The sequence below is a fragment of the Cavia porcellus genome, unplaced genomic scaffold (assembly GCF_034190915.1).
Source record: "Cavia porcellus strain 051 isolate PalLab524CR breed Dunkin Hartley unplaced genomic scaffold, mCavPor4.1 scaffold_18, whole genome shotgun sequence".
Lineage (NCBI taxonomy): Eukaryota > Metazoa > Chordata > Mammalia > Rodentia > Caviidae > Cavia > Cavia porcellus.
In genome coordinates, this window is record NW_026947501.1 from 27,521,912 (window position 1) to 27,545,630 (window position 23,719).

The window sequence follows — 23,719 nt, forward strand, 5'->3', positions numbered from 1 at the left end:
CATTTGTATACTGCTGGGGCATAGGGAATTGGTTTGGGATAACTTATTGGGTCTTAGCCAGGAGCGTGACCCAGGCCAAGCACACCCCATCAATCCCGTTTGGGAAGGGAGCAACTAACCAAAATCACTGCTACTCCTTGTTCTTTCAAGTCCTGCCTGTTCCCAGAATGTCATCTGTTGGACCCCTTTTTCTGTGGAATGGTTTTATTCCTGTTACTCACCACAGGTCAATGCAGATTCCCCGCCAGCTCAGCTCTCCGTTTGGCTTGCCGACCCCTGACCTCAGCAAGACTGTGTTTCCAGTGAGCCAAAGTGGCAGGATTTTGGGTGGCTCAGTAAATTGCAGCTGCTCAAATTTGGGCACTGCAGTGGGAGCACCGAGCCATTAGCTGTTCCAATAGTAGCACCGGGACTGTATGTTTCTTCTCAACTTAAGTTTCTTCCTGGGTCAAGAGGATTCATTTCCCTCTGTTCGGGACTCCCCATGCTGTATTATTTTGTAATCTAAATTCGCTATCTCAGGGAGCCTCTGTAGCCTGCTGTTACCTATCTGCCACCTTTACCAGAAACCCAAAATGAGCTGTTCACAGATTTTTTTAATGCAATGTTAGTGTGCTGTGACACAAAGGAAACACAGACAACCCAGAAATACACAATTCAGCAGAGCAATCCATTCCACTTTCAAATAGGTTAGACTAAGATGTTAACATCACCATGGAGATTCTGTTTATCTGCCTAAATGCAGGATTTGCTTCCATGAAATCCTAACTGACCATCCAGCCTGATGTTGAAACTTCCAGGTTGGTCTTCAAGACTAACCTTGAACTTGTGGCAATCCTCCCTCTGCCTAGTACAGAGATTACAGATGTGTACCACCATGCCCAGCTGTTGGGAGGTGGTATGTTAAATGCAATGTAGGCACAGCCAAAAGTCTTGCAATAGTATTGAGGAAAAACTGACCCGTCTCCTGGAAGCCCATGTGTAGGTAAAGCTTGAGGGCACTCTGCTGCACTAGGCTGGTATGAAGCACAACTTCACCATAGCCCTGGTCTCTGGCAAACTGGAGGACAGTCCTGACCAGGGCTTTTGCTATCCCCTCTCCTCGGTGCTCCATGCTCACTGAAAGATGAAACAGCTCCAACTGCTTCTTCCCTGGTGGCGGATTCTCCACTGGCAGAGTGCACACAATGCCCACCACCTGCCCCCCAGACTCGGCAACCCAGAAGCAAGAGTCACAGGCACTCAAGTAGGTCTTGGTGATGTCAGCCATGTCAGTGCGCAGACACGTGACCACATACTGCTTCCAGCAGTACCCAACAAAGAGCCATAGGAAAACAAGGAGAGTGAAGCTTGACACACAAGCCAGCAGCCAGGAACCAGAGACCAGGAGAATGCAGAGTGGCACCCCAATTAGGAACACGAGTGTTTGGGGCAGCCTCAGTAGGTGGCGGAAGTTGGTTGGGATGTGCTCCACCATGCCCTTGTAGAACAAGTCCACGACTGGTTTTCGGTCACGCTCCTGGTATTTGCGGATGTGAGGAGGAGCCATGGAACACTTCAGTGTCTACAATATCAGTGTCCACACGTGACAGCTATACTGATGGCTCAGCTTTTCAATAGCCTGGAAGAGGGGAAAAAGCCATGTGAGTCCCCTCATGAACCATGACTCCCCGTACTAGAATAAGGGAGACCATGTCCATGGCTATATTTTTCTCTCATCATTGATGGAGAAGTAAAAAACCACCACTGTAAGCAGGTAAGCATCAGAAAAACCTGATTAAAATACCAGTTCCTTCCCTTTCTAGCTGTGCAACCTTGAACATGTAACTTAATATCTCTGAGCCTGTGTAGCTTCATCTGAAAAATATAGTAATATATTATTGTTTTGAGAATTTAACAGAACATATATGAAACACTGGCACCTGTAGTATCTTCCTCTCCATGCTCATTACCCTATCACAGTCTCTTTGAGGTTCTTGAGGCATTAGGATAGTTCCTGTAGAGCCAGGCATCATGTCTTCAGGCCCGTTTCATCCCCAGATTCCATTTATCACAGAAATCCTGTCCCCAAGCAAAAGATCAACAAACCCTCCTGTGACAGTAAGGGCATATGCTGCTGAGAAGGCACAAAGGGCAAAACTCAAAATGGCCTGGTCTTCAGATGCTCAATGTTCAGGAACTCCTGGTTCATACTGAAAACCTTGATCTTACACCCCTGTTCACTTACCTGCTCTACCACAGTGCTCACAGTATAGACAGTGGTCCAAGCCCTCAGCCTCCAACTGGCATTCAGAAGACACTCTCTAGGGTCTACCCCAGCTCTAGGAAGCAAACCTGGGTGCCACCTCACTGGCTTTTGTGGTTACATGGTAACCATGAATCCCAAGGTCAATGAGCTGGATTGTGACTAAGCATGGAGTACAAGTCCACTCACGGTTGTGATCCTTGCAGAAGTAACCTGGAGGGAAAAGCAGTCTAGCTGGGTCCACAGGTGGTCATTCACATGGGGGGATTGTCAGCTTCCTCCTGATTTCTTTAGGACACAGCACCTCCAGCTCAGCACACTAAGCCCTCTCTGTGATCCACTCTGGTCCCTTGTACAGCTGTGCTAGAAGCCTTGGGACTGTGCTTGTCACCCTGAGCTTGTTCAACAAGGGGCAGAATCTAGATTCTTTCCTCAGAAAGAATGTCTGTCATGTGTGTCCTTCTCCCTACCAGAATTTTACCTTGTCCAAAGTCAATGGATGGGAGTGGACGGTGCTTCACATTCACCAGCCCCGCCCCTACACTCACAAGCAGCTGTGTAGATATCATCCACTGTTCTGCAGGTGTTCTCTGCAGGAACCAGGACATTAGGCATTTTGAGCTCTGGCGGTGGCTCAGAACCAGTGCCATGCTTTTCATATAATGAAGCTGAGCACGTGCCTATGACTGACAAAGCTAAGCAAAAGTGTTTTCTTTATGGAAGGCATGCTTGCTGTCTAAAAAATGATCTCACATCTGCCTATGTAACCTGTAACACTTAGGGTTCACTAGAGGAACAGACTTAATATAAGTATGCAGGGTGTGTTTGTGCATGTAATGAAGGATTTACATGTTAGGCTTACAATGGCTGCCTAAAAAACAGCTATCCGTGGGCTGAAGAGTAGAGGAGCCAGTCAAATGTGGAAGGCCTTCAGATTCCCCTGTGAGTCTGAATCTGGGTGTTGAAAAGTCTACACTGGAAGGCAGAACTCTGTGCTGGAAGCCTGGAAATGGACATTCAAAGGTAATGAAGAAGACTGGAGCTCTTCCAAAGAAGCAAAAAGTACACTTTTTAGTAGTACATTAGTTTCCTTTTTTATTCCTTCCAGGCTGCAAACCTATTGGTTAGTGCCACTGGCAATTCCATGGAGACAGAGTTACCTTTTGTTGTGCCACTTGGTCTGCAAATAAAGAGTAGACCACAGAGGAAGAATGGTAGCAGATTCCCCCAGAAATGAGTATAGCATCTGAGCTGGTGATGGACCCCCAGATGCAGTTGTGAAGTTTGCATACAAGAGCACCTGGCCAAAAAAGTTTAGTGTGAACTAAATTGAGCCTACAAAAGTTCTCAAAAGCTCAGCCTACCCAAGAAAAAACCATTTATTTCTAATTTTCTCCCAGGCATTGTTTCTCCAGTACCCTACATTAATGGTGTATATGACATAAGGAAGAATCTAGGTCAGTGTTCACAACAGGGTCAACAGAGACCCAAGAGTCAAAGTCATACACTGAGCAAGAGGAAGGCAACTGAGGTGGTGTGACCTAGAATATCTTGAAATGTATTTGGAGGCAGAAAATGGAAGGGTTAGAATGACTGAGGGGAGATAAACAAGAGAGAGTCTGAAGATCCTTGAGAGCTTCTAGGAGGACAGATGGAAGAGGCCAGAAATGGAAAGGTCAGGAGTTATCTGTAGATGCTGTATCCAGCAACCTCATCTGGAAGCAGATGTTAGAACCTGGTAGATGGGAAAAGATGCTGAGCTTTTACATCTCTGGCATGGAATCACAGCTTAATCAAATCCAGGTAGTGAATATACTGGTAACATTGTTTTCAGTTCATTTTAATACTGTCTATATTCTTGAATATGCAGCTGGAAGTTGAACTAGGAATCTAAAGAAGAGGGCAGAGGGCTCTACATACAGAGTGTTCCTAGTGAGTCTGCATAATATTAACCAGTTGGAAACTCAAGCCATGCTGAAAGGCAAGAGGCTCTCCATGTCCTCTGTTTCCCTGTTTATTCAGTGGTTCTAGGGGTGGGAGGTGGCTAAACCTCTAGTTACATTCAGGTTTTTCATCTATCCTGGGCTTTACTACTGCATCTGTATTTCTGAGAGTCTAAGAATTGGTTTTTGAGTTAGAATTAGTTTCAGCATGTAGGGCTGAGTCTTTGTAAGGTACTTGCTTGGCATAAAAGGAAGCAGACTTTGGAGGCATGGTCAGCACTGTCAGAGGACAACCCTGTGTGGTTCCAGAATATAACACTCAAAAGAGGAAGAAATCTACTCTTGGAGTCCAAATAGATGAGTATCCAACTACTGAAGGAGAACCACTGGGAGACTTAGGATACGGCTACCCTGGTAGAGAGAAAAACAGCAGACTCAGAAGCTGAAGGAAAACTCCTGTGACTACCACTCAGAACAAGGTTTTCCCTCAGGGTAAGGTACTGGACACAGGTGCTGGTAGATAGCAAAAGGTGTCAACCCAACTCTGTATTAATAGATGTGCAAAGATATACTAAGATCTGGAGTGCTAATGTTCTGATCCCCCAACTCCATGCCTCTGATTGAGCTTATTATAGGACAGGCAATAGGAAGAGGTAGACTGTAGAAGAGACTGTCAGATCCTGACTGAAACACAAGGTAATACATCACAGGCCCACTTTCTCAGCAGAAGAGACATGGTACATTACATGAATAGCCACTGGCCTTGAGATCTTGGAGATGGAGGAATGGCCCATCTTCTGGAAGGCCATGCACAAGTAAATGGCTCTTCCGCACCATGCTTGTATCAAGCACATTAGCCCCAGTGCTTGGCAAACTCGAGGTCAGCCCTGACCAGGTCTTTACTATCTTCACTCCTCAATGACTCATGGCCACCAAGAGGTAAAAGAGCTGTAAGTGCTTCTTCGGCAGAGGAAGATTCTCCATTGGCATAGTACATACAGTACTTACCAACTGCTCCTTAGTTTCACCCACTTACAAGCAGAAGCCACATGTACACAGGAAGGAGTTGGAGATATTAACCAGGTTACTGTACAAACATGTAATAACATACTGCGTCCAAGGACATCTGACAAGCGGCCACAGGAAAACAAGGAGGATGATGCTGAACACAAGAACCAGAAGTCAGGATAAAAAGAAGGGGACCCCAAGTACAAGGAGGAGGGTTCTGGGAAGCATGACTGTGTAGCACAGAGGGTCAGGAGTGTGTTCCACCACGTCTCTGGAGAACAAGTCCAGGACAGTTTGGGGGCCACCCTCTTGGTATTTGTTGATACGATTAGGAGCTATGGGGATACTTCAGTATCTGAAATCTCAATTCCCTGGAAAAAAGACGGGAAACCATGTAAGTGTCCACATAGCTCCTAGTTTTCCAGCAACCATGAAGATCCTGCTTGGTGTGTGCATTTTTCTGTTGTCATTCAAGACAAAGCAGGCCACCATGACTAGGTCAAAAACACCTCACTGAAACTCTTGTTTCTTGGTTTTCTAGTAGGTAAAGGTGGGCAAGTCACTTAACCTCTCTGAATGCTTGCCTTCATCTGAAGAGCAAGGAAAATAACACTTGTATTCTATTATTGTGCAAGGAAGAACAGAATAAATTATATGAAACACTGGTATACAGTGTCCCTGCCGTTCACCTTCATTGCCCTATTACATGCTCTCAGAGCATCTTGACATGTTGTTGGAAAGGCACCTGTGGCACCCACACCTCAGGGTCCCAGCTCTTTGGTCCCTCCCAACATTCTTGCATTGTAGAAATTCTATGTTCCCACCCAGAAGTTTCAGTAAATGCTTCCTCACCTCCAAACTGTATAGATTTAGACTGCTGAGGAGAAAATCCAGAAGGCTGGGAACTCCAGGCCTCTACTTAAGACTCTGGAAGCTACACCAATGTCCACTGACCTGTTACCAGAGCCAAGAGTGTTGAGGACAATTTCAGCTCTCAGCCTCCAAGTCTCTCCAACATGACTAGGCTTTGTCACAACTCTAGTGAAATGATCCGAGTATCCCCTCACTGCCTGGCTCCTGAAAATTTAATAAAACTCCAGGGTTATGGAGCTAGAATGTGACAGAGCAGAGAACCTAGGTTAGGTTTATTCACCTTTGTGAATCCTGGTGAATTAACCTGCAGGATCTCAAAAAGTGTGCTGGGTTCCTACTCTCAGGAGATGCCTGCCACTGCTTTTCCTGTTCTCTCAGGTCACAGCATCTCCCATCAGACATTCAGCTCTCTCTGTAACTTCCCAAATCCCTGCACTCATGTTCTAGGAGCTTGGAGACTCTATCACTCACCCTAGGTGTCTTATCACAGACCACACTTCACATCCTATGACTCAGAAACAAGGTCCTTCATAGCTGTGATTATCCCTGCTGAAAACTTGGCAAAGACCTGATCCAAGACAAATAGATCCTGGAGAGCTCCCCGCATTGAAGTTAAACTCCATCCTCAACTCTCATCTTTTTTCCTCCCCTTCAGTCCCAAAGTAACACTGTGGACAAATGACACCCATCTCACAAGGACTTGTAGTGGTAGCTACAATGTGCTCTGGTGATGTTTGAGCTCTTTTCACAAGATAAATCAGATGTCATTCTGGTGACCTGTCATTAAGCCCTAACTCCACATCACCTGTCTTATATTTTATGATCTTGGCCATGAGTATTTCTTCTGCAATAGCCTTCTCAGGCTTAAGGCACCAAGCTCTTGAACAGATCCTTTCTTTCTTCCTTTCTCTCTTACTCTGACTCTTTCCTTCCTCCTTCTCTCGGGGTCTATTTGCTACAGAGCCCGGAACCTGGACTCCAGGGCTGTAATAGAGCCCCTTCTGAGTACTGAGCACAACTCTACTCTTTCACCTATCCGTGCTGTGTCTAAAGGGCAGGTCTCGCTGTTTTTCTCAGGTTGACCTTGAACTCCTGGGCTCCAGCGATTCACTTGCTCAGCCTCCCGAGTCGAGGCGACCCGAGGCCCCGGGCTGCTTTTATGTGTGTTCGGTCTCCTCACTAAACTTCCCTTTTGGCGAGGAGAGGCTGACTCTATCATAATTTCCATTGCTGGATTCCCAGGCTGGCCTTGGTAGGTAAGTGATGAGTATCTGCGGAGTCACCGCGTGAACATTAAACTATTCAAACTGCCAGGGGTCTGGGATTCCCCTCCTAACCGGCCGGCTGCCTCCCAGGCAGAACTCACCCTCCAGTGCCGGTCAGTCCCAGAAAATCTCCCCCACACAGCGTTTAAGTGTGGTGCCCAATCTCCGCCCTCGCGCCCTCTCAGTCTCCTTAGTCATTCAAGACTTCGCCGGATGTTGATCCCGTTGGTCCGTCCGCTGACCCTTTCCCCCAAATCTGAGTCCTATCGGCGGATGCGAAGGTTAACAGCTACTGCTGTGTCAGTCCAGGTGCAGGAGGAAAGGATCCCGGGCAGAAACAGAGGTCCGATTGTGAGTTCCGGCTTTGTCCTTAACCGGCCCTAGTTCACTCGGAGCTTCTTCCTTTTCTCTTCTGTTTATTGACAACGGGAGGTCTATATGGTCGTTTCCACTGCTCGAGATTCCACAGTGCATTCCCAAGGCACTGGAACTCAGTTTACTTAAAGCTCTGAACAGAGCTGGGTGTCGTGGCGCACTCCTGTAACCCCAGCACTCAGAAGGTTGAGGCAGGAGGGTTTTTCCAAATTTGAGACTAGCCTGGGCTGCAAAGTGAGCCCAAGGCCAGCCTGAACCACATAGAGAGACCTTGTCTCAAAAAAGACTGACAGACAGACAGCCAAGAAAACCTCTGAGAGTAATCCTTTAGAGTGCGGACTGCGCTCAGTGATTTGTGAGGTTTAAGACACGCAGTGACAATACGTGGATGAATTCAGCCTCTATTGTAAGTCCCAAGATTTATTGTGTAATCTCCAAAGGAGTATAAAAAAGACTATAAATTATATTCCATTTTAGTTATGGTGAGGCTTATCTTTATCAATACAGTAGTTTTCAGAGAAAAACAAATTTAGCTTTTCAGAGAGGATATGTGCTATGGAGGAAAATAGAAAAAAAGAGAAAGAATGCCAGGATGTAGGTACAATTATCCATAGTAAATAGGATGGTTCAGAAAGATATTTACAAAAAGGGCCATTTGAAACATTGACTGTAGGAGGCCTGGAAGCAAACTTATTATATCTGGGGGACCTGCCCTCCAGGCAACAGAAGAGTTTTGAGACAGAGAACTGTGTGATTTCAATAGGAAGAATATATACTGTGTGTATTTCTACCCCACTCGCCTTTTTTTCTCTCTCCTTTATCATTCTTTTTCAGTACATCAGACAGAAAGGTAAATATTATGTATACCAGATAAATATTCTATCACTGAGCTATATCCTTGTCCTATATTACCCTTCTAAATTTATTCTGACAAGACACTAGTGTCCAGATTATATAAAAAATTACAACTCACTTGAGCATGGGTTTGGGGATGTAATCAGACATTCTGAGGAGACAGGCAAAACTATCTCAAATTGAAAGCCAGCCAGAGCAATTTGGTGAAACTTTCTGAGACAAGAAAATATTAAAAGCCCTAGAAATGTAGCTCATTGTGAGGCCTTAGATTCAGTTCCAAGGACAGCAATAAATAAACAAATAAATACATAAAAGAAGCCCTACAGCACAAAAATACTAAGAAAAATGATCTAGAACAGGATGTGATGACTCACATGTGTAATCCCAGCACTAAGGAGGCTGAGGCAGAAACGACAAGAGTTTGACACCACTCTACTATTCAATGAAATTGAAAGGGAAGCAATCCTTCCTAAGTCATTCCTGGAAGCAAATATTACTCTAGTACCAAAACCTGAGAAAGACCCAACTATAAAAGAGAACTATAGACCCATCTCCCTAATGAACACAGATGCAAAAATCCTCAATAAAATATTGGCAAATAGGATCCAGCAAATCATCAAGAAGATTATACACCATGACCAAGTGGGATTCATCCCAGGAATGTAAGGATGGTTCAACATACGCAAATCAATAAATGTAATCCACCATATCAATAAAGCCAAAAATAAGAATCACATGATCATTTCTATAGATGCAGAAAAAGCCTTCGATAAGGTCCAACACTTATTCATGATAAGAACTTTACAGAAAATTGGAATAAATGGTCTTTACCTCAATATAATAAAGGCCATTTATGACAAACCAACAGCCAGCATCATACTAAATGGCCAAAAATTGAAAGCCTTTACTTTAAAATCGGGCACAAGACAAGGATGTCCTTTATCACCACTCCTATTTAATATAGTACTGCAAGTACTAGCCAGAGCAATTAGGCAAGAAAGAGAAATAAAAGGGGTAAAGATAGGAAAAAAAGAAGTTAAATTATCATTGTTTGCAGATGACATGATACTCTACATAGAAGACCCCCTAAACTCCATTGAAAGACTCTTAGATACAATAAATAGATTAAGTAATGTGGCTGGATACAAAATCAATACTCAGAAATCAATAGCATTCCTATACACGAACAACAAAATTACAGAGAGGGAAATAAGAGAAACTGGACTATTCACATTAGCAAGCAAAAAAATGAAATATTTGGGAATTACTCTTACGAAAGAAGTGAAAGACTTATACAGTGAAAATTATAATACACTGAAAAAGGAAATTGAAGATGATCTCAGAAAATGGAAAGACATCCCTTGCTCATAGATAGGAAGAACAAACATTGTGAAAATGGCCATTCTCCCAAAACTGTTATACAGATTCAATGCAATCCCAATAGAAATACCATCAACATACCTTATAGATCTAGAGAAATCACTCCTAAATTTCATCTGGAGCCAGAAGAGACCTAGAATCGCAAAGGCAATTCTAAGCAGCAAAGACAAAGCAGGAGGCATCACAATCCCTGACTTGAAGTTATACTACAAAGCAACAGTAGTAAAATCAACATGGTATTGGAATCAAAACAGAGCCGAAGATCAGTGGAATACATTAGAAGATACAACCACAACTACAAACACACTCAACCACCTTATCTTTGATAAAGGAGCCAAGCAGGTTCACTGGAAGAACGACAGTCTCTTTAATAAATGGTGCTGGAAAAACTGGCTCTCCATTTGCCGAAAACTAAAGCTAGACCCATGTCTATCACCATGTACTAAATTAAAATCTAAATGGGTCAAAGATCTGAATATTAAAACAGAAACACTAAATCTATTGGAAGACAAATTAGGTAGAAACCTTGGAGACATAGGAGTAGGTAAAGAATACATGAACAGGACTCAAACCGCACGGGAAATACTTCCCAGAATCAATAACTGGGACCACTTCTTATTAAAAAGTTTCTGCATGTCAAAAGAAATCTCCAGCATAGTGAAAAGACAACCCACAAACTGGGAAAACATTTTAGTGAACTCTCTCTCAGACAAGGGACTCTTGTCTAAAACATATAAAGAATTAAAGAAACTCAGACCTCCAAAATTCAAAGACCCAATCCAAAAATGGGCATCTGAGATGAATACGCAATTCTCAGATGAAGAAATGCAAATGGCAAATAAATACATGAAAAAATGCTCATCATCATTGGTCATTAGAGAAATGCAAATTAAAACCACACTGAGATACCATCTCACTCCTGAAAGAATGGCCAGGATCAAGAAAACCAACAACAAATGCTGGAGAGGCTGTGGGGAAAAAGGAACTCTCCTGCACTGCTGGTGGGAGTGTAGACTGGTACAGCCTTTGTGGAGATCTGTCTGGAGATTTCTCAAAAAGTTGGGACTGGAAATCCCATTTATTCCAGCTATTCCACTTCTAGGCATATTCCCAGAAGAACTGAAAGCATCATACCACCGTGATATATGTGCACCTATGTTTATAGCAGCACAATTTGTAATCGCCAGATCTTGGAAACAACCCAAGTGTCCATCAACTGAGGAATGGATAAAAAAGTTGTGGTATTTCTATACAATGGAGTATTATTCAGCTATAAAGAAGGATCACATTGAGATATTTGTCAATAAATGGGCACAGCTTGAGACCATACTCATAAGTGAAATAAATCAATCTCGCATGTGTGAATACCGAATAGTGTCCCTAATGTAAGTAATGATTCAAATATATAAAAATATGTGGTAATCATGATTCCCTATTAGGTGGCCTTGAAGCCTTATAAAGTTTTCACTCATTAATTAGAAAGGCTTTATTCTGGGCTTCTTGATATGGAAATATTTGAAGCTAGAGTATATGAAGTTTTATCCAAATATTTCAAGGAAAAAGACAGACACTATGGTAACTACTATTAAGTCGGGTTATATGGTAGTGAAGTACTAGGTTGCTGAAACAGTCATGCTTTGACCTCTATTGTTATATTGCTATGTCCTGTTTTATCTCAATCTCCCCCTTATTCTTTTTTAAAAAATTATTTAGTCATTTCTTATGTTTGTCTTAATTAAAGAAAAAATTTAAAAAATTAGGATATATAAATAGTAACTCTTTTTGATTTCCTATTAACTTGTTTTGAAGTCCTGTAATAATCCCACGATCTTGTTTTGACTGATTAGACTCTGTTCCATTCTGTATGATAGTATCAAGTTTGAAGATATAGGCAACTACTTTGAAGGCAATAAGATTCACTAAGATACCCATTCTGGTTTGACTATTGTCTTCTTTGGAAGTCCTGTAATGTTTTCAATGCCTAAGTTTTATTGGTCTTGTTCTCTACTGTTTTGTCCAACTTTATAATATCTAATGAGATAGACAATTCTTTTTAAGGAAACAAGAGACAACGTTGATAACCATTGTTGATAACCTTGTACTCTGTTCTACACCATGTGCTATGTCTATCCTAGGTTTTGACTGACAGCTTTGTTTTGCCATATTTGACTGTATTCTCTCCCCCCCCCCAAAAGTAATAAGCACTAAGGAGTAATAAAATCCAAAATGTGTAAATTTTGTTGTAAAAAAGAGGGAAAAAAAAAGAAAAACAAAAAGAAAAAGAGCTCTAACGGATATAACAGAAAGTGTGTTTAGGGGTGTTAAATAGCTGACTATATCAATGTTTTTGAATCATTGAACACAGCTGTTTGCAGTCTCCCTGTTTGAATGTCCACCTTGTATTCTTTGATACTGTGATTTGAGCAACTATTTTCAAGATGATAATATGTAATCTATTAACAGGTGATTTCTTACTGGTATGTTTTTTTTTTGTAGTTCTGTATTACGTGTACCCTTACACCGCTTTGTTTTGTTTTGTGTTTTTCTCTTTTTCCTCTTAAATAAAAAAAAAAGAGTTTGACACCACTCTAGGCTACATAGTCAGTTCAAGACCAACCTTGAACTACATAGCAAGAACTTGCCTCCGAACAAAAAAACAAAGAAAAATCTAATTCAGAAGAGGTGACATATCTAAAAACACACTATACAGTTTATAAAACTTGCATCAAAGAGACCAGGAATGCATTACAGTGACCAAACAAAACTAACAGAAACTGTAGATGGAACTCTTACCTGGGCAGCTTATAAACTGACATAAGCTGGTGGGGAGCATTTTCAGCTACAGTTGTACTGTATCATACAGTACTATAGTTTCAAATTCTAGTTTACATTCAAGTATTGCATGTAATAATTATTTAAATAAAAGAAAAGTTATCAAATTAGAGTTTCCTTCTGATCATTTCTTCTGCATATTGCAGTCTACATACTATATACAGTTCCTCATTTAGTGACCAATTCATTTAACGACCTAGTCCCTGGAATATGGCACAGTGGTTCAATGAGCAGTGTTTGTAATGCTTCCTATTCTGAACAAAAAATGGTATAGCCACTTTAGACAAGTTCCACTTTCTTGGGAAACGTTACATACTTATTATTCCCACCAGTTCCCCTCCCCAGTGTTCACTCAGGAGAAATGAAAACATGTGAATCTGTTTCCCATAAGCTGCACCTGTATGTGAGCTACCTGCACTTGAGCTACAGACAGAGTCACTACGTTCCTTGTCATGCTAAATGCTAAAAAAGCTAAAATGCAGAGTTAAAGATTGTTATTAGCACAAAGACCTTTGTCACTCTGTGCTCTATGCTTATCGCCCTAGTAACCATGTATCTGGCACACTGACCACATTGTTATAGTTATAAATTAACTGAGGCATTGCCATACTGTTCTGTATGCTCATCACCTTAGTAACCTGTTTGCTGTATCAACCTTTGTTCCCTTTGTGAGAGACAAATGATGCTGTGTCAACCTTTGTTTGCTTTGTGAGAAACAAATGTTCCTGGAATTAGCAGACCAAGGGCTGTAAATTAAGAAAAAAAGGGGGGGGGTGCTAACCACCAACTGTGAAATGTCTCTGACCTCAAGCAAAGGGAAACAAAGGGCTTCCTAATTCCTGCTCTGTCACCTCACTCAGTTAATGTGCTATAAAAATCTGTCAAAATTCTGACTCAGTTGCACAGCTTTGCAAATTCCATCTGCACTGTGTTCCTGGTGCCAGCTAAAATAAAAGCGCTTCTTTTAAAAAGATGTCATCTTGCTCCATTTTTCATCTTGGGGCCTTTTTGGGGTACAACATCCCTAACCTCCTTTCCCAGGTAGGCTCCATACCCCAGCTCCTCTGTATAAACTACACAGAATCTCAGCTTCTCTTTGCCACCATGTCCGTGCAGAGATCAGGGGGACGGCTTGCTGCTTAGGGCTGCGTGTCATCCCTCACCAGCCTCAGTTGCACAGCTCTCACCCTGGCTGGCTTCCATGGCCAAGGCTTCGTAGTGCACACAGGTGTGGTGGAGCTGTAGAGGGAAGACCAGACCACCCCAGAGGATGCTTACTCTGGGACCCATTTGTGCCCTGGACCACCTGGCCCCAGGCCTTTAGGCCAGTCTCCTGAAGCAGTTCTACCTCTTTCCCCAAGATGACTCCTTGGCTACCCTTTCAACTGTCTCTGTGTGTACATGCACACGTGTGCATGTGCCTGTGCATGTGTGGCAGGCACAGGCCCTGTACTAGGCCTCCTTCTCAGCCAAGCTTACTGCCTTTCTATGGAGATGCAACTCACTCCTACCATAGCTGCCTATTGCTTTTCCCTCACCTTCCCTCACCTAGAAGGTTGTCTCATAACCTTCCAGCACACTCTAAGTGCTATAAATATACTTGCTTTTCTATTTATCTAGTGGGGCCCCAAAAACAGAAGTAGTAGCTTGTACTTTACTATTATATCTTAAATGTCACAACAAGCTCTGTATCTACCAGGCATGTGTTGAATGGCTAAATGATAGTTAACCAGTTTGTGGATTCCAAGTGGTGTGGGAATGGGTGGGAGTTGTGCTTTCTGTAAAACCACAGAGTTGAAGCTTCAAAATGTTTCTGTTCTTGGCATTGACTTCTTCTAAGAAATTCTCTTTGAATTTGCAGTTTTACATTCTGAAGGCAGGCCCTGAACTGCCAATGCCTCATGCTCCACACTAGAGAGATAAGCACTGAGAGCAGAGTTTCCTACTGGACAAAATATGGATTTTAGAGTCCAGCAGTCTGGGGTTTCAATCCTGCCCTCACTTTCAGGATGCTTCTTCTTTCAGACTTCTGTTGCTAATTTGTACAGCTGGGCTCCAAGTGGCACATCCCACTGCCTCAGACAGCAGCCACTCTATTCCTGAGAAAATCCATGAATATCTTACCTCTCTCCAAACCTCAGCAGTTTGGAAACATCTGAACTCTTCTCTGTTCTAATTTTATAAAATGAAATCTACATTCATGTAAATTTTATTTTTTTAAAGTGTAAATCCCGGGGCTGGGGATTTAGCTCAGCGGCATAAGCACCTGCCTTGCAAGCAGGCAGTTGTGAGTTCAATCCCCGGTACCGATAAAAAGGAAAAAGACAAAAAAGAAAAAAAAAAGTGTAAATCCCTATGGCCTGTGGTACATTCGCTATGCTGTGCAACATGCCATCCCCCCAAATCTGAGGCACGGAGTGTGTGCTGGCATAGCTGTGGGGCCCTCCTGTGAGTCCTTGAGGAAGACCTGTGACAGCCCCTCACTGGCTGTGAGTGATGACCAACCCTGTTTAGCTCCTCCGAGCAGATCTCTCCTGTCAGTTCAGGACAGAATCCTGCTGTGGACAAGTGTTACAAGTTAATGGCCAAAGGTATGTGAACTCCTCTGGTGAATAGGAATTTAGCCTCTGTGTTAGGAGCACCTAGTGAGAGGCTTCCGATTTTTATGGGCACTCTGGTGTCACTAGGGAAACAGCTGGGAAAAGATAGTTCTGCCAACATCAGCACAGATCCATGTCCCAACTCACCTTTGTACAGGGGCTTCAAGAATATTATATTTAGGCCTGAGGCACTTATCCTATTGGAGGTTCATGAATACTTGGGGACAGAGGGACAAAGCACACCGTGTCCTGTTGCCTGCAGACCTGGGGCTCTCTCCATTTCCTCTTACTAAATTCCAGCTCCCTCCCACATCCCCCTTAGTTATGCTGGCCCTCTGCTGCCCAGCACTATCACAGAGTTTAAATCTCAAGGCAACATCCTGCCCCCTTGCTATCAGACTGTTCAGCTACCCTCTACAGCTGGCTCCCTATAAGGTTGGGATCACTCCAGATGTAAAACCTGTAAGTGCTTAGAAAAACCTGCACTCTTTTCTTGGTACACTCTGGCTCCATTCCAATGCCCTGGACTCTGCCCAAGCTGTCCTGTGTGGGCAGGTTGAAGCCCAGTGGTTCTGGCAGTTCAGCCAACCAGGATCCTTACACAGGTCCTGAGATGCAGAGATGTTGGCCCAGCACAGCACTGACTGCTGTACGGGCTCCACAGAGAAATGAGATTTTCACAGATTTTTTTAATGCAATATTAGTGTGCTATGACACAAAGGAAACACAGACAACTCAGAAAGACACAAATCAGCAGAGCCATCCATTCTACTTTCAATTAGTTTAGATTGAGCCGTGCCCAGTGAGGAGATTCTATTGTTTATCTGCTTAAATGCAGGATTCGCTTCTTTGAAATCCTGACTGACCATCCAGCCTGCTGTTGAACCTTCTAGGCTGCTCTTTCAGAATGACCTTGAACTTGTGGCAATCCTCCCTCTGCCTAGTACAGAGATTACAGATGTGTACCACCATGCCCAGCTGTTGGGAGGTGGTATGTTAAATGAAATGTAGGCACAGCCAAAAGTCTCATGATACTGCTGAAGAAAAACTGACCCGTCTCCTGGAAGCCCATGTGTAGGTAGAGCTTGAGGGCACTCTGCTGCACTAGGGTGGTATCAAGCACAACTTCACCATAGCCCTGGTCTCTGGCAAACTGGAGGACAGTCCTGATCAGGGCTTTTGCTATCCCCTCTCCTCGGTGCTCCATGCTCACTGAGAGATGAAACAGCTGCAACTGCTTCTTCCCTGGTGGCGGATTCTCCACTGGCAGAGTGCACACAATGCCCACCACCTGCCCCCCAGACTCGGCAACCCAGAAGCAAGAGTCACAGGCACTCAGGTAGGTCTTGGTGATGTCAGCCATGTCAGTGCGCAGACACATGACCACATACTGCTTCCAGGAGTACCCAACCAAGAGCCATAGGAAAACAAGGAGAGTGAAGCTTGACACACAAGCCAGCAGCCAGGAACCAGAGACCAGGAGAATGCAGAGTGGCACCCCAATTAGGAACAGGAGTGTTTGGGGCAGCCTCAGTAGGTGGCGGAAGGTGGTGGGGATGTGCTCCACCATGCCCTTGTAGAACAAGTCCACGACTGGTTTTCGGTCACGCTCCTGGTATTTGCGGATGTGAGGAGGAGCCATGGGGACACTTTAGTGTCTACAGTATCAGTGTCCACACGTGGTGGCTATACTGATGGTCCAACTTTTCAATAGCCTGGAATAGAAAGGAAAAAGCCATGTGAGTCCCCTCATGAACCATGACTCCCCATACTAGAATAAGGGAGAACATGTCCATGGCTATATTTTTCTCTCATCACTGATGGGGAAGTAAAAAACTACCACTGTCAGCAGGTGAGCATCAAAAACACCAGTTCCTTCTCTGTGTGACTTCGTGCATGTAATTTACCATGTTTGAGCCTGTGTATTCTTATCTGTAAAAGAACCATGGCATCATTTGTGGATTTAACAGAATAACACACATGAAACTGTGGTATCCACAGATTACCAGTTTAGAATCCAGGAGCGGTGCCGTGTGAGGAGTCCTACGTGAGGGGAGATGTACCCTGCATCGACCCAGGAATGAACTAAGCTGAGAGAAACCTACTGGAAATGCAATCCTGATGCTTTAACAGGAACAGATAAAATCTCAGTGCGGAAGTTGGATCCTGCGCCATTGGAAGCTGTGATTTGAATTTCCTGCTGCTGATACTGTGTCCCAATCCGCACGGCAGGGAGAGAGACACACGAAAGCTCTGAGAGCTGGAATTGGCGAACCAAACGGCATTGAGAACAGGACTGGCAGGGAGCCCTGCATCGACCTGTGGTGAGTGAGAGAAATGGGGACCCTTTCATAGACTAGGAGGCTCCAACAGAGGTCATTCTGGGAACAAGCAGACTAGCCGGAACAGGGCCATGCAGTGACTTTAGTCGCATATTCCCCTCTCAAGTGGTAGTGGTGGGGAGCGTTTGGCCTGGTGATGCCGCAGACTAAGATCCAGTAAGCTAGCCCAAATCAGGTCCCTGTGCCTGGCAGTGCACCCTAGCAGTGAAGCATTCAGTAGGTTGACCTGGAGGGGCGGGCCCAGCAGAGGCTGCACAGGTCTGTGACTCCCTAGTACACTGCAGTGGGCGGGAACACCTAGCCAGTGAATTCAAACAAACTGTAACAGACAAAGACAAAAAAAAAAAAAAAAAACTGGGCCTCCCACATACACTTGTATGGAAGGAACAAAAAGTATGGGAAAAGGGAGCAACAAGAAAGAGTCCTCAGTCCCCAATCCTGAGAACACTGATGCAGGAAAGGTAATTGCAAAAGAGAATGAAGACAGAAAACATGTAATATCAAACACGGCACCTATAGACATAAAGTGGTATCTCTGGAGCCTCATAGACGAGTTCAAAAATGAAGTATTTAATGAAATAAAGCAAGAAATAAGTAGAATAGTTAGAGAAATGCTAAGCACCGCCCAAGAAAAAATAGATGGTGGAATGGAAGAACAGAAAAAAAGGGGAGAATTGCTTGATGGAGAAAATAGAGAAAACATAGAATACATGAAGCAGGTTCAAAGAGATTACCAGGAAACTAAAAACTCTATTGAAAGCTGGCATAACAGCTTGAAAGAATTACTAAGGATAGATTATCAGAACTGGAGGACAGATTTGTAAGGTGGGAGCATGAAATGAAAAACTTCTTAAAAATAACAAGAAAACAAACAGCAATAATACAAAGACTAGAAGATGATAAGAGGATCTATAACTTAAGAATTAAGAACATAAAAGAAGAAGTAGGGACACAAACAAATGAACTACAAAAGCTATTCTCAGAAATAATCCAGGAGAATTTCCTTAATTTAGCAAAAGGCAAAGATACTCAGATGTATGAGGCATACAGGACCCCAGCCACCTACAACCCAAACAGAGTACACCCAGGCATATAATAATCAAAATTCCAGAAATCCAATATAAGAACAGAATATTAAAAGCTGTCAGAGACAAGAAACAGATCACTTACAAGGGAATACCCATCAGAATTACAGCAGACTTCTCGGCACAAATCATCAAATCACGAAGAGCGTGGGGGGAAATAATTCAAGATTTGAAAGATAATAACCTTCAGCCAAGATTGATATATCCTGCACAACTGTCCCTAGAAATTGATGGAAAAACAAGGTGCTTCCAGGATAAAGAGGAACTAGGGGAATTTGCAACCACCAATTCAACTCTGCAGAGATTACTGCAGGATATTCTAAAAATGAAAAATACCAAGATTCCAAAAGTGGCAGAGCGGCCACAATGAATGGAGCAGAAAGCAAAATGAAGAGGACAAACTGACAACTAATGACAGAAAAAGAGCTCAACAGAAATGAGGCAGAGAAGGTTGGATGGTAGGAACAGCCATTTTGGAGAAAACAAGACATCATAATATGTAGTGCTGATTTAATATCCTCTTGTTTTGAAGTCCCATCAAGCTCCGTTGGTTTTAACGTGTTATATCTTATTGGATTTTATTATATGTGATAATATAAACAAAAACTTTTTTAGACAAGGAGATTATACAGAAACCATTATTCATTTTATGTTAGCTGATTCTAAATACCCTGTAATACTTGTAATACTGTCATTCTCTGGAATGGTTTCACATTGTCTTGATACGTTTGATGCTACAGTATACAAAGTTATACCCAAAGATTTTAAGGGAAGAGACACTATGGTAACTACTATTATGTTGAGATTATCTTGGGGTGAAACACTATTTTGCTTAAATGGCTATGTTTTGACCTGCACTGTTTTGTTGTTATGCCCTCTTTTTTTTTTATCTCAATCTCCTTTTTATTATCTACTTTTTCATTTTTATCCTTTTAATTAAGGGAAAAATAAATAAAAAATAGCAGGATATATTATAGTAACCCACTTTGATTTCCTATTAACTTGATTTGAAACTCTGTATTGCTCTCACCATCTTGTTTTGACTGATTTTCCTCTATTCTGTTATGCTTGATAGTACCAAGTTTGAAAGTATAGGCAACAACTATGAAGACAATAAGATTCATTGTGACGCCCATTCTGGTTGACTATTATCTTCTTTTGAAGTCCTCTGATGTCTCCAATGTTTTGGTTTTATTGGTCTTATTCTTTACTGTTTTGTTCAATTTTATTATAACTGATGATATAGGCAATTCTTTTTAAGATAACAAGAGGCATTATGGTAACCATTGTTGATCACCTTGTATTTTGTTTTTACATTATGTATTATGTCCATCCTTTTGATTTCACTGACTCTGTCCTGGTATGTCACATTTGGTTTTACTCTCTTCAAAAAAAAAATTAATAAGAACTGTGGGAGCAATAAAACCCAAAATGTGTAATTGTCTTTGTACAAAAGAAAGGAAAGAAAGTTCTCTAAAAGATATAACTGCATATATATTTAAGTATATAAGATAGATAACCATATTACTGAGTTTTGTTGGATCATCGAACAAAACTGCAGTCTCACTGTTTGAAAGTCCCCTATATATGCTTTAATTTTGTAACTTCAACAACTATTTCTAAGATGACAATATGTAATTAACTAGTGATTTCCTACTGTTTATTTTTTCTGAAATTCTGTATAACTTGCACCCTATTTGTTTTTCTTTTTTCTCCTTAAATAAAATTAAAAAAATGTGGCATCTGTACTGTCTTCCTCTCCATGCTCATTACCCTATCACAGTCTCTTTGAGCTTCTTGGGGTATTGGGATGGCTTCTGTGGCAGCCAGATCTCACGTTTCCAGGACTTTACTCCCTCCCCTTGGTTCCTTCCATTTCAGAAATCTTGTGTCCCCAAGCAAGAATCAAGAAATTTTTCTTGTCATGACTGTAAAGTTTTAGGCTATTGAAAACGCTAATGAGAAAATCACAAGAAAAACAAACAAAGGACCAGCTTTGAGATCCCCAGAAGTGTTCAGGGACTCCTATTCATATTGAGACCCCTGATCTTGCACCCGTGTCCACTTACCTGCTCTACCACAGTGCTCACAGTATAGACAGTGGCCCAAGCCCTCAGCCTCCAACTGGCTTTCAGAAGACACTCTCTAGGTCTACCCAGCTCCGAGAAGCAGACCTGGTGTCACCTCATTGGCTCTTGTGGTTACATGATAACCACGAATTCCAAGGTCAGAGTTGGGCTGTGACTAAGCATGGAGTCCAAGTCCACTCACGGTTGTGATCCTTGCAGAAGTAACCTGGAGAAAGGAGGCTCTGGATGGGTCCACAGGTCCTCACTCTCCTGGGGCATTTGTCACCCCTCTCCTGCTTTCTTTAGGACACAGGACCTCCAGCTCAGCATACTAGGTCTTCTTTGAGGTCCACTCTGGTCCCCTGCACAGTTTTGCTAGGATCGTTGGGACTCTGCTGGTCACCTTGGGATTCTTCAACAAGCAAGATAATCTGGGTTCCCCAATCAAAAAGAAAGTCTGTCATATGTGTGCCTCTCCCTGCCAGCACATTATCTTGTCCAAGGGACAATAAACCCTGGGTGAGTCCTTGTATTCACCTTCCCCTCTCTGCCTTTTTCTTCCTTTTTTTCTCTTTCTTTATATCTCTTTTCTTTCTTTTTCTTCCTCTCTTCTTTTTCTCTTTCTTCCTTTCTTTCCCTTTCTTTTTTCCCTTTTTGTCTTTCCTTCCTTCCTGGTTAGGACACTGTTACTGGAAACAAGGAGAACAAAAAAGCTCCTGGGTTTCTAGGACAGGTCCCAAATGTGGTAGCTGCATAGCCCTGCCATTGGAATTGCTTACACGCAAGTAGTGGACATAAATTGCTTGTTTAGTGGTCACCTATCACAGATGACTCTGGAGATTTCAAATGATCCATTGGGACTTAGGCTTTTTAGCTCAGTTCTTTCACAGCATGTTTATAATAAACTGGAATCTCAGAAGAAACTGGTTAATGTGCAGTACAATTTTGTAGAAATTCAGGATCTTAGAACGGAATGTCTGCACCTCCCTTTGTAGAGAGTGGGCTGCATTCCATGCTACCTGAGGAAATAACAATCTTGGTCCAAAGTCCTAGTTCACTGTCTAGTCCTGATTTTTATCAGTATGGCTAATTGTCCAGCTACTCTATCTCAAGCCCTTCCACTAGTTAGTTTAAAATTTTAGTTAAATTTAAATTTTTTAAAAAATTTATTTTATTGGTACATTTTTAGATACATATAATGGTAACATTCATCATTGGAATTTGCAACTGTACATGATATATCTTGCTCCCTGTTTCTTTCCCCTTCCCTTCCTCTCCCTTTAACCCTTTTCCCCCTTATTTACAAAACCTGCTGGATCCCAGTGAGAACTCAGAATTTAGAGAAGATGAATGAAACAAAAACACAGCTCATCATTTCAAGGGAGAAAGAGTTGACAAGTAAGTTATTCTTGGTAAGTTGCAATGGCAAACAGAAACACCAAAACAACACCCAGGACTTGGGGGCAAATTTATGCACATTGACAGGCACTAATTAGGAACATTCCCAGAATATCAGGCCCAGATCTCTGGTAGTCTAGGGCTTATATGGGAGAGGCAAGCAGGAAGAACAGAAGCAGAATGACTTGTTACTTGGGTATTGGTTTATACAATGTGTACCATAGTGATCAGACAGCTTCTCATTTCTGAGACAGAAGCAATGGGAATTGGAACTGGAACTGTTATCTAGGCAACTAAGAAACTGAAATATACTGGCTGCAGGAGGTGGCTATCATTTTCTGTTACAAGGTGTTCACAAATCCTAGGACAGTATACAGAAATGATGCTCTCACCTGGCCTTTTAACAAATTCTCTAAGGGAGAGGATATCAGATCTCAACACTCAAATGAAGATAACTGTAGATAATCAAAGGTAGAATTAGGAAGCTGCCATGGGGAAAGGGAAATGGGCTGAGACAGGAACCATGTCAAACACGTTTACGTAGGTCTAATCCCAGTACTTGGGAAGCTGAGACTAAATGATCACTGTAAATTCAAAGCTTGCCTGAGATACGTAAGTTCAAAAGGAGCCTGGAATCCATCTCATGATGCTGTATCAAAATCCAAACCAAACCAAACCTACGTTGCCACAGGGAAGCAGATGTCCTAGGAACTGGACTGAGGAACAGAGCAGCTTTCCGAAGAGAAAGTTTAGTGTCAAGGCAGAATAAATACCAGCCTCACTCTCTTCGTCTTTCCCTCCTCCAAATTCTGCCAACTCCCCTCTCATCTTCAGAGCCAGAGAAAAAGGTTCTTCTTGCTGCATGTATCTAGGTATATCTAGGTTAGTATCCACAACAGAGTACTATGAGGAAAGGTAGTGACTGGAGGGAAAAACAGAAGACACTCAGAACACAAAGTGATGAAAACCCACCATACATCAATAAATGAGTGGACGCCGAAAATATGGCATTTATATAGACAATGGAGTACTATTCTACCACAAGGGAAGATAAATTTGAGTCTGTAGGAAAATAGATATCGAGAATGGCTGCAATTCCCTTTTGGGGAGCTTTGGTCCTTACACTGAGCATTGTTTCCTGCACCAAAAGGGAAGTTGTGTGCTATTTAATCTCCAGAAGTTTGTTATGCTGGCGTCCTGATATGTACTTGGCTCTTTTCATCATTGGAGGAGCTCAGGACCTGATCATCATTGATGGCGGCTGTGGTTCTTTTCAGGGGAGCCCTGGTCTTTATTTTGAGCGTTGCTTCTTGGCTCCAGTACAGAACCCTCAGCCTGCTAGCACAGCTCCTTCACACTGCTGACTTTGGGCCTTCCCAGCACAAATCCGAGAAATAGACTTGCATGAGTCATTGTAGGCTCTAGGCTTTCAGCTAAACTCATCCAGGC

General features: G+C 42.6%; 2 protein-coding genes across 2 annotated transcripts; both read right to left on the minus strand.

The window, feature by feature from the left end:
* Window positions 1-576: 576 nt before the first annotated feature.
* Window positions 577-1,549, minus strand: LOC100714389 (probable N-acetyltransferase CML1). Its single transcript, XM_003468917.5, has one exon. It carries the CDS (start codon window positions 1,547-1,549, stop codon window positions 860-862), a length of 690 nt encoding a protein of 229 aa, XP_003468965.1. The 3' UTR covers window positions 577-859.
* A 14,496-nt stretch (window positions 1,550-16,045) lies between these two features.
* Window positions 16,046-17,018, minus strand: LOC100714111 (probable N-acetyltransferase CML1). The gene has a single exon (XM_003468916.4). It carries the CDS (start codon window positions 17,016-17,018, stop codon window positions 16,329-16,331), a length of 690 nt encoding a protein of 229 aa, XP_003468964.1. The 3' UTR covers window positions 16,046-16,328.
* Window positions 17,019-23,719: the final 6,701 nt, after the last annotated feature.